Source organism: Eupeodes corollae, chromosome 2, assembly GCF_945859685.1.
Source record: "Eupeodes corollae chromosome 2, idEupCoro1.1, whole genome shotgun sequence".
Taxonomy (NCBI): domain Eukaryota; kingdom Metazoa; phylum Arthropoda; class Insecta; order Diptera; family Syrphidae; genus Eupeodes; species Eupeodes corollae.
The window spans coordinates 97,072,564-97,086,592 of record NC_079148.1 but is presented as its reverse complement, the minus strand read 5'-3'; the positions used below and the strand labels follow the sequence as shown (position 1 = coordinate 97,086,592).

Below are 14,029 nucleotides of genomic sequence, written 5' to 3'. Positions count from 1 at the left end.
AAATTCTTTGAGAGATTTTTGGTCCCGTATGCATAGATGGAGGAGAAGAAATAACGACGAACTGTACGGTCTTTACAGCGACACTGACCTAGTTAGCAGAATTAAATTCCAATGGCTTAGATGGCTAGGTCATGTAGAGCGAATGGACATCAACACTCCAGCCCGGAAGGTCTTCGAATCCAATCCCGAGGGACGGCGCAGTAGAGGAAGACCGCAACTCAGGTGGCGCATCCAGGTGGGAGTGGACCTCAACCAACCGGACTGTAGTTCCACCTTAAGAAAGTAAGTAAGTAAGTAAGTTTGAAACTCTAGAGGATCATAAAAGAACCGCCATTGCCGTAAATATTCACCGGGCTTATACTTATATACAATGTTTCGAAAGGTTTGTTTGTTTAGTTCAACTTTGAATTGCTACTAGTTTTCGAGAGGTTTTATATAAAACTTGTGGTTTACGAAAACCTGTGGTTTACCAAAAATGAATGGGAAAATTTGAGTTTTCGATGCAGGTTTTCGTCGCGAAAACCGGGTTTTAGACTTGTTGTGAATAGCCTATATAGACTGACATAATTTTTAAATGATGCGTAAGATTGCGTTAACAGATAAAACTAATTGGATCGTTGATTTACCACACATGACAGAGCAGAGCCTTGGCTTGTTGACTAGGGATCGTTGCTTGTAGACTTGCTGAAAATCCAAATGGATCGACGGAGCCAAACCGAGCCATCTCTCGATCCATTAAGTTTTTTTGCTTTATCGTGTATGACTACCTTAACCATGTTCAAATAGAATAACAATTTTTGTTATTACAAACTACAATGAAAAGGCTAATATTTGTGATAACCTTGTTCTTTCTAATGTTGTTTTATTTTTCAATATGAAATTCTGATTGAGGAGTTTCTGCATTTATGTCTGCAAAAAATTAATGCTACATACAAAATTAATATTTTTGAGATAGAGAGAAATCACTCATAACGCAGAAGTCAAGAATATATGCAATACAAATCGTGTTCATCTTTACTATAGAATCTTCGTTTGCATCAGTATTAATACAATACCCGTATTTTGTTGGCAAATCTATCAATATTATAGTAGGATTTTACACTTATAACAAAAACAATATTTACAGTATGAATACTACCGATAAAAGTCAAAGTTTTTGAAATTTATTCGAGTCTCGAATGGATCTTATTTGATTTACGATTTATGTGAACGATTGATATTCCATTCGTACCTCGATGGCAGTGTTCGTTGAGTAGTTGTGCATTTGGAATCATATGTTTTCCATTGGCGAAAAAAATAAATCTGTTACAGTTGACATTATTTAGTTTTGTTAATGAAAATGGACTAACTGGTCTTATTTTGCAAGAGAAAACAATAGAAAAGATAATTTAGTTTTGATTTGTTTCCACCAAAGGTTAAATAAATGTTTTTGGTGTTTCCATCACAAAATTTAAAAATGATTAAGTTTGACAGCACTTTTTAAAATGAAAATGGTGTTTCGATGTTTCTTATGAAGTGCAAGTGAGATAGTTTCGTGCTAAACAATGAAGAACTGAATAGTTCAGCACCATATAAAAATATGCTACCTACTCCATGTGCTATATTTTTTGTACACACACATGCAAATAAACAGACCATGATGCATTATCTTTAAAACCAACTCCTCCACACAGATTTTTGTTCACAAATGTTGAATCAAGCTCATTCCAACTCGATTCAGTTGTATGAAGAATTGAAACGAGGTTCAAGCTCACTTTAACATCACATGTTAATGTAGCAGTCTACGAACAAACCCCCTTCTTGAAGTTTTTATTTTATATCAAAGCTGCAATTGTTAAATTAACTTTTTTTTATAGAATCTCAATTTCCAGATGTTTTCTTACCATTTCTTCTTCAAAGGTGTCCATTTTATTAGTTTTAGTTAGTTTGGTTTTTTGCTGAATTTAATTTAAACTTTTGATTTTCACAAAACTTTCTTTTATCTGTGTTTTTTGTATTATTATTCTGACAGGAGTCTTCTTTCAGTTGTGCCAACTTTTAAATACAAGATTCTGGCTACTGCCGATGGGTTTTATTGAGAATTTTGTTACTATACTAATTATAGAATGCCAAAAAAACATTTGTATTATTGCGAGTTCAACAATATTTCTTCTTTACTTAAATTGTGTTACTATGTTACATACGCTTTTTTACATTTTCTTCAAGAGTTCCATTTAAACTTTCTTTTAATTGTTACGTTCATGCAAGTAATTTAAATATTTGACTTACACTATTTAAATACTTTTCTTAATTTGAATGCGTTTTCACTTTATAAAGATTTATTAATCCTTCTAACTATCATTTTGAGAATATTGTTGGCCGAAACTATTTTTCTTTTGTAAGATTTTTTGATTTAATTCATTGCACATTACTGTCAAAAATGTATAGTATTTTATAGGAAGTAAAAAAAATTTACCACTGGTGTATACTCTCTCACTTTCGGTATCGTTATGACATATTTATTTGCCTCTACTCCACGTCCACACATGTAAATCCACTTTAAAACTCACTTTAGATGCTTGGGCAAGTACGCATTATGAGTAGTGTCTTTAACGTCAGCCCGCGTAAGTTTAATCAAACCCTTAAAAAGCTCTTCTGCTATTCATAGTCATCTGTCATTTTTGTTAAGCTTTCAAATTTTTGATACACATGGAATTATTTGTGATTAGTTTTTTGTTTTGATTTGTTATCTTGTTTTGTAAATAACACAAATTTAAATATTTTAATTTTAATGATCCACTGAAATTCATAGACTACAATACATACTTCTATCTGTTATTTCCCTTCGTACAGTTGTCATCGTCGCATGACGACAATTATATTTATTTAATATAATCTGCTCTTGAATTATAAGTACTTGCAATATTTTTAAAGTGTGTCTACCTGCCTGTGTTTTGTGAGGCTTTAGTTTTGATTCCCTTAACAATAAAATAAAGAATTTTAAGATTTAAAATGATTCTGTTCAACATACCAAAACACCTGTTACGTTTTGGAAGCTGCAGCAATCAAACGTCGTTTAAGGTAAGGAATTTAAACAAAAACATTTATCAAGTTTATTATGCAATGAGTAAATATTGTAGTTGTCTATTAGAAACAATTTAAATTATTCCTGCATAAATGGTTCTGTAACCTGAAAACAAACACCTCTTATAATATCACATTATTGTGAAAAATTACATTTATAAAAAAATATATGCAAAGACTTTTAATAAACTTGCTACACCGGTTCGGTTACAAAAAAACATCTTGACGCTATCAACGTCACAACACTATCAGTCTTAAATATATGTATCAGCAAAATATAGTCCGCTGCTGGAGGTCTTATTTAAAAATCAATTGTTTACTTAGCCATTTTCAATGATAATTCAAATGTACATATACATTTGTATATAGGTTGCGTGTGCCAAATTCAAATGTAATTGTTGTACTTAGTAAAATAATAAATAAATAATAAAATGGCATGATGGCTTATTTCGAACTAAAACCTGGTAACATAAACTGTAGGGTCAAAATGCTTGCTCGTGAAAAAATTGTTTCCTCAGAGCAGCCAGGATCGATTTAATAGAGGCTATCTGATTTTTTATATTGTTAAAAATCCATGAGATGAGAGATGTTTGGACGATAAGTCCTTTCTTCCAATTGAGCTTCTTGAACCCTATGTCGTTGGCGCTCTCCATGAAATACTTTTTTTTTTTTATAATAAGCGCACACTCAAGGGGATATATTACCCTTATTATGTAGACACAGTGTGAGCACTAGGAAAGGGAGAGAGGGGTTGAAAGGAGATGTCGGTGCACATTGGTTTTGAATTCCTGAATATTGCAATAGCTGGGAAAGACATAGTGTGGCAAGGCATTCCACATTCGCATAGTACGGCTAAAGAACGAATCTCTGTACTTGACAGTACGACCGAAGATGGGCTCGAGGGTATATTGATGAGCATTCCTAGAAGCACGAGTATTACGGTTGAACTGTTTAAGGGGAGGAATGCAGCTGGCTATTTCTCTAGAGCATAAACCATTAAAATAACGGTAAAACAGGGTGAGACAAGAAACATTTCGACGATGTTCAAGTGACGTAAATGATCTTATGATGGTAATATCACCAATCAATCTAAATGCTCTACGTTCAATACTATCCAAGAGGCTTAAGTAAGTTGCAGGAGCACCAGCCCAGATATAGGAGTTATACTCAAGCTTTGGACGTATATAAGTCTTGTAAATAACAGCCAGATCAGAGGGGAGAAAAACTTCTTGCATCGCCTTAGAAAACCCAAACATCTTGCGGCATTTTTGGCAACATCGCGCATGTGATCGTTCCACAAAAGGTGATACACATACCAAGAATATCGAGATGTTCAGTTTCCTCGATGCAAGTGCCATTTATGGATAATGGCAGGGGGGGTATATTTCGCTTTAACGATACAAGACAGCATTGCGTTTTCGAAGCATTAAATTCCACGCGGTTTCTTATTCCCCATTGTACAATGCTGTTTAGGTCGGAATTTAATGAGCTTATCATATTTTGTCCTTGCAGTTCCACATCCGAAGAAGAGGGGTGTGAATCTGAAAACGAACATGAAAAGCTGAGAGTACTATCGTCAGCGAAACAATGTATTGGATTAGATGTTACAGACAGGAGATCATTAATAAAAATGAGAAAGAGTGTTGGAGATAGAACAGAGCCCTGGGGCACACCAGCATTTATTTTGTGGTTTTCAGACTTGAATCCATCCAATACAACTTGTATTGAACGATTCGAAAGGTAATTACTAATCCAATGAAGTAGGGATTCATGCAAACCGAAAGCACGCATTTTCGATAAGAGAGCCTGATGCCAAACCCTATCAAACGCTTTTGAAATATCTAGTGCAATAATCTTACTTTCTCCAAAACTATGTAAAGATTTGTTCCACTGTTCGGTGAAATGAACCATGAGATCACCACTGGACCTATTGCTACGAAAGCCATACTGTCGGTCATTAAGAAGCTTCCGTTCTTCAAGATATTTCTTAAACTGATAATTAATCAGCGTTTCCATGACCTTGGAAAGAAGGGACGTAAGTGCAATCGGTCAATAATTAGACGGTGAGGAAGATTCGCCTTTTTTGGGAATAGGCTGGACAAATGCGGTTTTCCATCCGCTCGGTACGAGACCTGAGGAGTAGGACAGATGAAAAGCTTACGCAGTGGTTTTGCCAGCGATGAAGAACACCTCTTCAGAACAATAGCGGGGATACCATCCGGACCAGCAGATTTGTGTATGTTAAGATCTTTTAGGACTCTCGCTACAGTACGAGTGCGAAAAAATATTTGCCCCATAGAATCATTAACTCGCTCAAGTACAGGCGGAGTCATAACACTCACTGGCAGAGTTGAATTGGCGGCGAACTGCCTAGCAAAGAGATTTGCTTTCCCTAAAGAGCTAACAAATGGAGTGTCATCCACAACGAGCGTAGGAACCAAGGAAGAGGAAGAATTCCTCACATTTTTTACTTACGACAGTTTTCAGACTGTATTTGCGAATGAGACAATAACGCTTACAGAATAACCGCAAGAAGTGAGAACCTTGTTATTTTTGTCAGGAAATGAATACCAGAAATTTATAAAAAAAACTTCTGCAAATAAATCAAACAAATCTTAACATGGCTCATTCAAGTCATTTGGACTTTTAGAAAATTATATTTTCACCGAGCTCTTCGTGTTCAGGCAACTTAAAATACTTTTGTTTGCATTCTCCAAAAATAATGTGAAGTAAACTGCACTCTAAAGTCAATTACCATTAAGTAGTACACACACGGGTCGAAAACATCTTAGGGAACCGTTGCAGAAGTATTTAGCCCCAGAACAGAACTCTCAGTAATCCACCAGAGTTTACCAACCTAAAGGGGATTGCTCATTTTATAAGGGACATCCGGCCCGGAGTGTACACCAATGAATTTGGTATTTGGTATATAAGCCGGATATATCTGCAAAAATATTTTGTCGATAACTCATGGGAGATCCGAGATATTTGAGATTGAAGTTCGAAATGTCCAACCATTAAAAATCAGCACTTTTTCGACATAAATGCTAATATCTTTGGATATAGAAAAGCTAGGAAAATCAAAAAGGTATTAAAATAAAGGTCTATCAAGAAATATTATGTTGTTACCCTTGGATTTTTAAATATTATTCTTTAGGAATAAAGTTTTTTCGCACATATTTTATTTTCCTTCATCTTCGCTTATTTTTTTTTAACCTTAACCTTAAAGTGAACGTAATAACTCCATGTTTAAGCTGTAGGAAAGAAGGAATGTGATTGGATTGTAGTAAACACCTTCTAACATTCCTTCATTATCATCATAAATATGTCTTTATCTGAGAACGCCAATGAACTATTCTTTATCCGTTTTAGACACCTACCTAACTACACAAGCAATAGTCGATGGCTTTAAAATTTAAACATACGTGTTCTGCCTCTTTCTTATATTCAGATAATATATTTTCCATCCTGGTTCTTCGTATATGAAATTAAAATAAAGCTATCCAAATGAAAAAGCTTCGAACGAACTAGTTCAATAAACAAACAATTGCTTTCGTAAAGTATGCTTACAAAGTATTTTTCATTTCCGGGATGAGTTGTCCTAGGATAAGTTGTGTCTTGGGATGAAACTAGCTTACCGACAAAAAATGGTGTGTATTCGATAAGTTCATTCAAATACACAAACCATTTCCCTTAACATAATATTTTTCGAGTATTTCATATTTTCATTTAAAAAAAAGTTAAGTTCTTTCAACAAATTAAAAATTAATATTCAATAAAATACAATTCGCATAGTCTACGGTATATTCTCTTTGTTTTGACACCTTATTTGTTAAAATTAGTTATGTATGAGAGTCGGAAAAAGGGATGATTCGTCCAGACTAAATTTCTTTTCAATCACTAAACAACTGCATAACAAAAATATTTTTAAGAATAAATGGAAAATTTGTATCTTTGTATTTGTAACTTTTATTTTGGTTCACTCTAAAAAAAAATTAATTTAAAAAAAAACCGGCCTAATGATTTTCAAACAAAAAAATTGAAAAATTAAGTTTTTTTTGACAAATTAAATGGATTATATATCTTTGAAAACAACCTATTTTACCGGTATATTTTTAAAGGTACTTTTTTAAGCAGAATCTTTATATGAAGGAGCAAATTTCGATCCAGTAGTGCATTTTACTTTGTTGGTATTCGTAAAAGTTTCAGATTATTTAAGGTGGTTGTATTCAATGGAATTACTTTAAAGAGTCTATTTTTGGCCTTCTGTCTGATTTAATAACAAATTTGGCTGTTCCGCGATGGGGCCCGTACGTCTCTTTTCTACTAAAGAATCTGCTGCTTCATTGCTATGGACTTTTAAATCCTTTGGTAGCTAACGGAAAGAGATATTACTTTTATTTAATAACTCATTCAGCACACTGACACATTCCCTTTCCAGTATTTGACGTGATGGCAATATTTTGGTTGCTATTGTTATCAGTACCCGTGGCATGATGGTTAGTGCGTTGGACTGTCATGCAAGGGGTCTTGGGTTCAATCCCTGCCTGTGCCAGCTTAATTTAAAAAAAATAATTTTCGCGGGTACTGCCTCTTGCGAGGAATTGACAAATCCTTCAACAGTAATTCTTGTCATGAAAAAGTGCTTTCTCAAAATAGCCGTTCGGATTCGGCCTTAAATTGTAGGTCCCTTCCATTCCTGACAACAGTACTCGCACACAGGAATGGTTGAGAGTTGTAAGTCACTAGGCCCTGGTTCACAACGGACTGTTGCGCCACCCCATTTGATTTGATTGTTATCTCTAATGCGATACAGTGGCGCTACACGGCCATCGTTGGTATTTATAGTTATAGTTATACAAATACATAAATATGCACCAAAGGCATTAATTTGAATAAAAGATAGGAATTTAATCAAAACTTTGTCAAAATAATGCGCTCTTTCGCATACATTTAATACAAGTAAAATAATTTAAAAAAAAACTAATTTAAGATTCAAAATTTTATCCGAAAAATAAGTTTTTCTTTAAAAATTTAAATGCCATTTTATAAATTAAAAAATAAATAAATAAAATATGCGCTCTACTTTTGAATTTCGTAAACAAATCGAGCCCTTCCCGCAAATTTATTGTAAGCGCCAAAATTAATTTTATCGTAAACGACAAATCAAAAGCTTACTGCTGGTCCTTGAAACAACTTGTACCCATAGTCAGTATTGAAAATTAGTAATTATCCTTAAGTTAAGAAATAGCAATAGCCTCCAAGGTTCTATGTGTTACTAGCAAATTTTAATAATTAAGTTTTCTTTTTTATTGAAAATGTCGCTTACGATAAAATGGCGGGAAGGGCTCGAAATGTTGAACCGTTTTTGAGTTATAGAGTTTTGAAAGAAAATTTCAATATTTTTTTTCAAAATCCAAACGAAAAATAGCACTTTTGATAATCAAACTTGTTAAGGAAATATAAGAGCTCGTTCAAACAAAACATTTTTGAAATCGGTTCAAAAGTTGCTTAGAAAATTAAAAAACAAAAAAAAAACGTTTCTATGAGCGGTTCCTTTCCGGAGCAATACAAAAATATGTTTTTCTTACTAAAAAAAATGAATGTTGTTTAATTTAATAATTGAAATTCAGACTAATTTATTCAATTAAATTAATTCATTAATTTTGTATATCGAAATGAAGTGCCGAATATCACAAGCAAAAAAGGACTGACATATATTATTTCCAGGTTACTTATATATTGACAGATAGATACATGTAATCATATTTAAGGTTTACTACTACATATAAAGTAGGTACTAAATGTATTCCAATACTAGAATATTATATTTTAGGTTTGCTTACATCAGTTCCCCCACACTTAATATCATGTTTGATTGAAATCTCGAGTTGGAAATTTTGCCTTATAGTTCCTATATGCCGCAAGTAAAAGTATTGCCAAATACTTTTGTAATGGAAGATCTCATACTATTTCTCGGAATTCGTAAAATTTTTCGATTACGTTGGAATTTGTAATAAGCCTCAATACTTGAGAATTACAACCATAAAATGTTTGTATTGTGTATAACTTACCAAAAACAATCTAAAATTAATGAGATGTCTCCTCGTTGGTCGCTGCAAGACACACATTTACATTCTGCGATTGGAAAGCAGTGTTTCACGTCTTTTCAGAAAGTCAAGCACATACCAAATCAATCAAGTTTGTCTCTACTAATTCAATAACAGTCCTAAAGAAAGAATCTTTGTAATTTACAGTAAGCTGATGGCTATCCTTGAAATTGACTTTACAGAATCTGCATAAACGAAAAGAAAGAAGACCCCGTTTTCTCATCTTCTATGTCAAGTAATAAATAGAAGAAGCGTCTTTCTTGCTTACTTACTTACTTAAGGTGGCACTGCAACATGCGTCTCCAGCCAGCTGTCTTCAGTTTCACACGCCAAGTTGGTTGAGGTCTTCACCCATCTGCGTGCGCCACCTGAATCGCTTTCTTCCTCTACTGCGCCGTCCCATGGGATTGGATTCGTCTATTCGCTCTACATGACCTAACCATCTAAGTCGTTGGACTTTAATTCTGTTAACTAGGTCAGCGTTTCTGTACAGCCCGTACAGTTCGTCGTTATATCTTCTCCTCTATTCTCCATCTATACATACGGGACCAAAAATCACCCGGAGAAGTTTTCTTTAGAAGCATCCTGAGACGCTCTCATCTTTCTTTGACAGGTCCAGGCCTCAGCGCAAAGACAAAGTCCTTAACTACCTCAAAGTTATAGCTGTCTATGGCGTCGTTTTGTCCAAGACGTCGTTGTTCAATATACTTTTTTTGATGACAGCATATACTTGGTCTAGCCCTTGTTGACCACTAAACCCATCTTCTTCGCTTCCGTCGCAATGCTCAAAAACTCTCAACTGACATCACGCTTTGATCTTCCAATTATGTCAATATCACCTGCGCATCCGAATAATTGGATGGACCTTTGGAAGATTGTGCATCTAATGTTGACGGTTGAGTTTTGCACAATTCTTTCCAGAACGATATTGAAGAAGTCGCATGACAGTGCATCGCCTTCTTTAAAATCTTTTTTGACATCAAATGCATCGGTGAGATCTTTTCCGACCTTGATAGAGCAGCGTGTATTCTCCATCGTCATTCTGCACAAACGGATAAGTTTCACAGGGATGCCATAAACTAGACATAACCCTGTAGAGCTCTTCCCTATGGATGCTGTCATACGCGGCTTTAAAACCGATAAAAAGATGGTGGATATCGATTTGACGTTCCTGAGTTTTTTTTCCAAGAGAAGCGTCAATATATTTAAAATCCTGCCGGCACTCAGTTACTGTTTCGATCGCAAAATCCTCATCTATTTTTCTTTCAAAGAGCTCATCCTTTCTAAGTTATTTAGATTTTTAATTTTAGGTAATTTTAGTTATTTTCTTATTCCTATATTAATGTCGCTTAAACACCTAGAGACGCAGAATTCAGTACGAAATGGTTCTCACTTTGTGTGGCTCTAAATTATTATTTATTTTATAATTGCAGCTGGTTGCTTGTTACTCAACATCCGGGAATCAAACTAAAAAAATATTCGGAAGCGCCGACGAAGCCATATCTGATATTCCTGATGGAAAAACTATTCTTTTCGGAGGCTTTGGGATCTGTGGTATTCCAGAAAAGCTAATTGATGCTATACTAAAGAAGAATGTGAAAAATATCACAGCTGTTTCTAATAATGGAGGTAAAACCAAATGAAAAAACAGCAGAGTCAATTGATTTATAAATACTTTTTTTTAAAGGTGTCGATAAGACTGGCTTGGGGATACTTTTTAGAAATAAACAAGTGACAAAGTTTATTGCATCTTATGTTGGTGAAAATAATGAACTTATCCGACAGTTTTTAAACGGTGAAATATCAATGGAGCTGACCCCCCAAGGAACATTAGCTGAAAAAATCCGAGCTGGTGGCGCTGGTTAGTATCGCGTGTTTGCCTTTTACAATATTTGTTGTTTCAGTTGATTTAAGCTAGATTAATTCCAAAGGCATCCCTGCTTTTTACACACACACTGGTTATGCGACTCTAATTCAGAAAGGAGGTGCTCCCATAAAGTACGGCAAAGATGGAAAGGTCGAGATTTACAGTAAGCCCAAGCCGGTTGCCACATTCAATGGCAAGAACTATGTCTTAGAAGAATCTATCTTTGCCGATTATGCTCTTATCAAAGCACAGAAAGCAGACCCGTATGGAAATGTTGGTTAGTTTATTTTTGTTTGCCTCTGCGTAGAAAACCAGCAAAGATGATTTTTTTAAATTTCAATTTCAGTATTCAATAAAGCTGCTAGAAATTTCAATGCACCAATGTGTAGAGGTGCCAAATGTACGATCGTCGAAGTTGAAGAAATCGTTCCTGTTGGTGCAATAAAGCCCGACGAAGTCCATGTTCCTGGTATTTATGTACAACGAATCGTTAAAGGTACTAACTACAACAAACGCGTTGAAAAGCTTACTATTCGAGAAGAAAGTGGCCTAACCAAAGAGCCAAAGACTCCTGCTCAAGTTCTACGGGAACGAATTGCAAAACGAGTAGCCATGGAGTTTACTGATGGGATGTACGCTAATTTAGGAATTGGTGAACTTTTTATAAACTCTTTTTAAAGAATTTGTAGTCAACTTTTGTTTTCTTTTTGAAAAAAGGAATTCCTGTTCTTGCATCAAACTACATTCCAAAAGGAGTGAACGTCATGTTACAATCAGAAAATGGTGTTCTTGGCCTGGGTCCGTTCCCAACTAAGGATGAAGTTGACCCTGACTTAATCAATGCTAGCAAAGAGTGTGTTACCATCTTGCCTGGTGCTTCGTTTTTCGGATCGGATGAAAGTTTTGCTATGATTCGTGGTGGACATGTTCACTTGACCATATTAGGAGCAATGGAAGTATCAGCTAATGGTGATTTAGCCAACTGGATGATTCCGGTAGAATTCTATCAAATTAATTTCCTTCTCATTCTCAATGGAAACAAAAATGCTTCTCTATTTTAAGGGAAAATTAGTAAAGGGCATGGGTGGTGCTATGGATTTGGTTGCTGCGCCAACAAGAGTAATAGTTACCATGGAGCATAATACTAAAAATGGGGCACCTAAAATTTTGCAAGAATGTTCCTTACCACTAACGGGTCAAAATGTTGTCGACATGATTATAACAGAAAAGGTTAAAATGAAATTCATTTAAAACAGAAAAAGGTTTGCTTGATGACAATTTTATTATTTTCTAGGCCGTATTTACAGTGGAAAAGGAAACTGGTCTCACGTTGATTGAAGTCGCAGAGGGACTGACAGTCGATGATGTGATTGCGTGTACTGGTGCCAAATTCACTGTATCACCAAATGTTAAAAAAATGGGTCAGATTGATGAATAATGATAATAATATAGAAAATAGTCACAGGTTGTGATTCATTTCTTACCCACAAGTCAGGATTTAGAGCGGTTTATTGTACATTAAAGGTTTTTGATATTTTCTTAAGTGATTAAAATGCATTTATTTTGTTAAAATAGAAGTTGTGAGTTTTTATATTTTATGCTGTTACGTGGATAAATAAAATGTATATTTCGTGTATTTATCATGTACTATCAAGAATTCTGGAAACTCGTCACGAATACCAGACAAACAAGGTTTAGTTAGGCTCTAGTGCGTTGGACTGAGTTCTTGGGTTCAATCCCTACCTATGCCATTTAAAAGTTTTTTTTTTTCACTGGTACTACCTCCTGCGTGGAATTAACAAATCCTGCAAAAGTCATGTCATGGAAAGTGCTTTCTCAAATAAGCTGTTCGCATTCGGCCTAAAACTATACGTCCCCTCCATCTCTGACAACATAACTCGCTCACAGGATTGGTTAGCAATAGTTTCAGGTGGTAATCATCGAGGTGGTAAATGAGAGAAACTATATTTGTAGGCTCGGACGATGCAGTAGTTCTTTTTTGGGCAATTTATGTGCTGACCGCAAGCAAGGAGAATAAGATGACAATATACCAGACCCAAACCACGCCTTCGTTTCGAACCATCTGTGAAGACCAATAAATTATTTGTTTTTATGATCCTTCTTTCCAACTATTCCTCCCTAGTAGGGATCTTTGTTAAAACTTACTGGGCTTAAATCTGTATGGCTTTAAATAGTTTGGTTAAGTGTCTATGTCGATAGCTTTCTTCTTCCATCACTGAAAGATCGTGTTTTCCAGTTGTTACATTGTATAGGTTGATTTTTTAAAAGCTATAGAAAAGTTAAAAAAAAAACACACATTCAATTCAGATAAATGCATGAAATCTTTATTTGAATCGATAGTATGGTTTATATAATTTAATGTTTGGAGATTATTTCATGCAAATGTTGACCTTGACTTCGTATCAAATGGTCCATCCGCTTAGTCCAATTTTGGCATACACTTTCCAACATTTCGCCCGGTATCTCACGGATAAATTCTTCAATGTTGTCTTCCGATGCGTCAATCGAAGCGGGCTTCTCTGTATAGACATGATCTTTAACATCGCCCCACACAAAATAGTCTTAAGGCGTGAAATGAAATGTTCACCGAACTCGACTCTGAATAAGTCCATTGTTCATTGTTGAAACCACATGTCATGTAAGCCAAGCTCTTGCATTTTTGGGCTAAAAAAAAGTTGGTTATCATCTTACCGTAGCGTTCACCATTCACAGTTAGAGAAGAAGAAGTACGGTCCAATAATGCCACCAACCCACGAACCGCACCAAACCGTACCTAAAATGAGCTTCGTCGCTGAACACAATTTTTTGGTAGAAAAGTGGATCTTCGTCCAATTTTCCAAGAGCCCATTCCCCAAAAATTGTACGTTGCAGTAGGTCGTTCGGCTTCAATTCTTGTACCAGCTGTATTTTGAAAGGCATCACACCTAAATCCTTCAGCAAAATTTTCCAAGTTATTGATTAACAGAGG

At 35.1% G+C, this 14,029-nt stretch overlaps 1 protein-coding gene across 1 annotated transcript; it reads left to right on the top strand.

The window, feature by feature from the left end:
- The first annotated feature begins 2,703 nt into the window (after window positions 1-2,703).
- Window positions 2,704-12,617, top strand: LOC129948372 (succinyl-CoA:3-ketoacid-coenzyme A transferase, mitochondrial). Its single transcript, XM_056059346.1, has 8 exons — window positions 2,704-3,060; window positions 10,607-10,802; window positions 10,861-11,034; window positions 11,105-11,317; window positions 11,387-11,692; window positions 11,758-12,035; window positions 12,103-12,270; window positions 12,335-12,617. Exons 1-8 carry the CDS (start codon window positions 2,992-2,994, stop codon window positions 12,476-12,478), a joined length of 1,548 nt encoding a protein of 515 aa, XP_055915321.1. The 5' UTR covers window positions 2,704-2,991; the 3' UTR covers window positions 12,479-12,617.
- Window positions 12,618-14,029: the final 1,412 nt, after the last annotated feature.

What these genes read in the sequence shown, in the direction of transcription:
- LOC129948372 (XM_056059346.1), top strand. Translation starts at nt 2,992, where the DNA reads ATGATTCTGTTCAACATACCAAAACACCTGTTACGTTTTGGAAGCTGC. An exon ending in AGCTGTTTCTAATAATGGAG is followed by an intron (nt 10,803 to 10,860) that starts GTAAAACCAAAT and finishes TTTTTTTTAAAG; the next exon opens with GTGTCGATAAGACTGGCTTG. An exon ending in GTACGCTAATTTAGGAATTG is followed by an intron (nt 11,693 to 11,757) that starts GTGAACTTTTTA and finishes TTTTGAAAAAAG; the next exon opens with GAATTCCTGTTCTTGCATCA.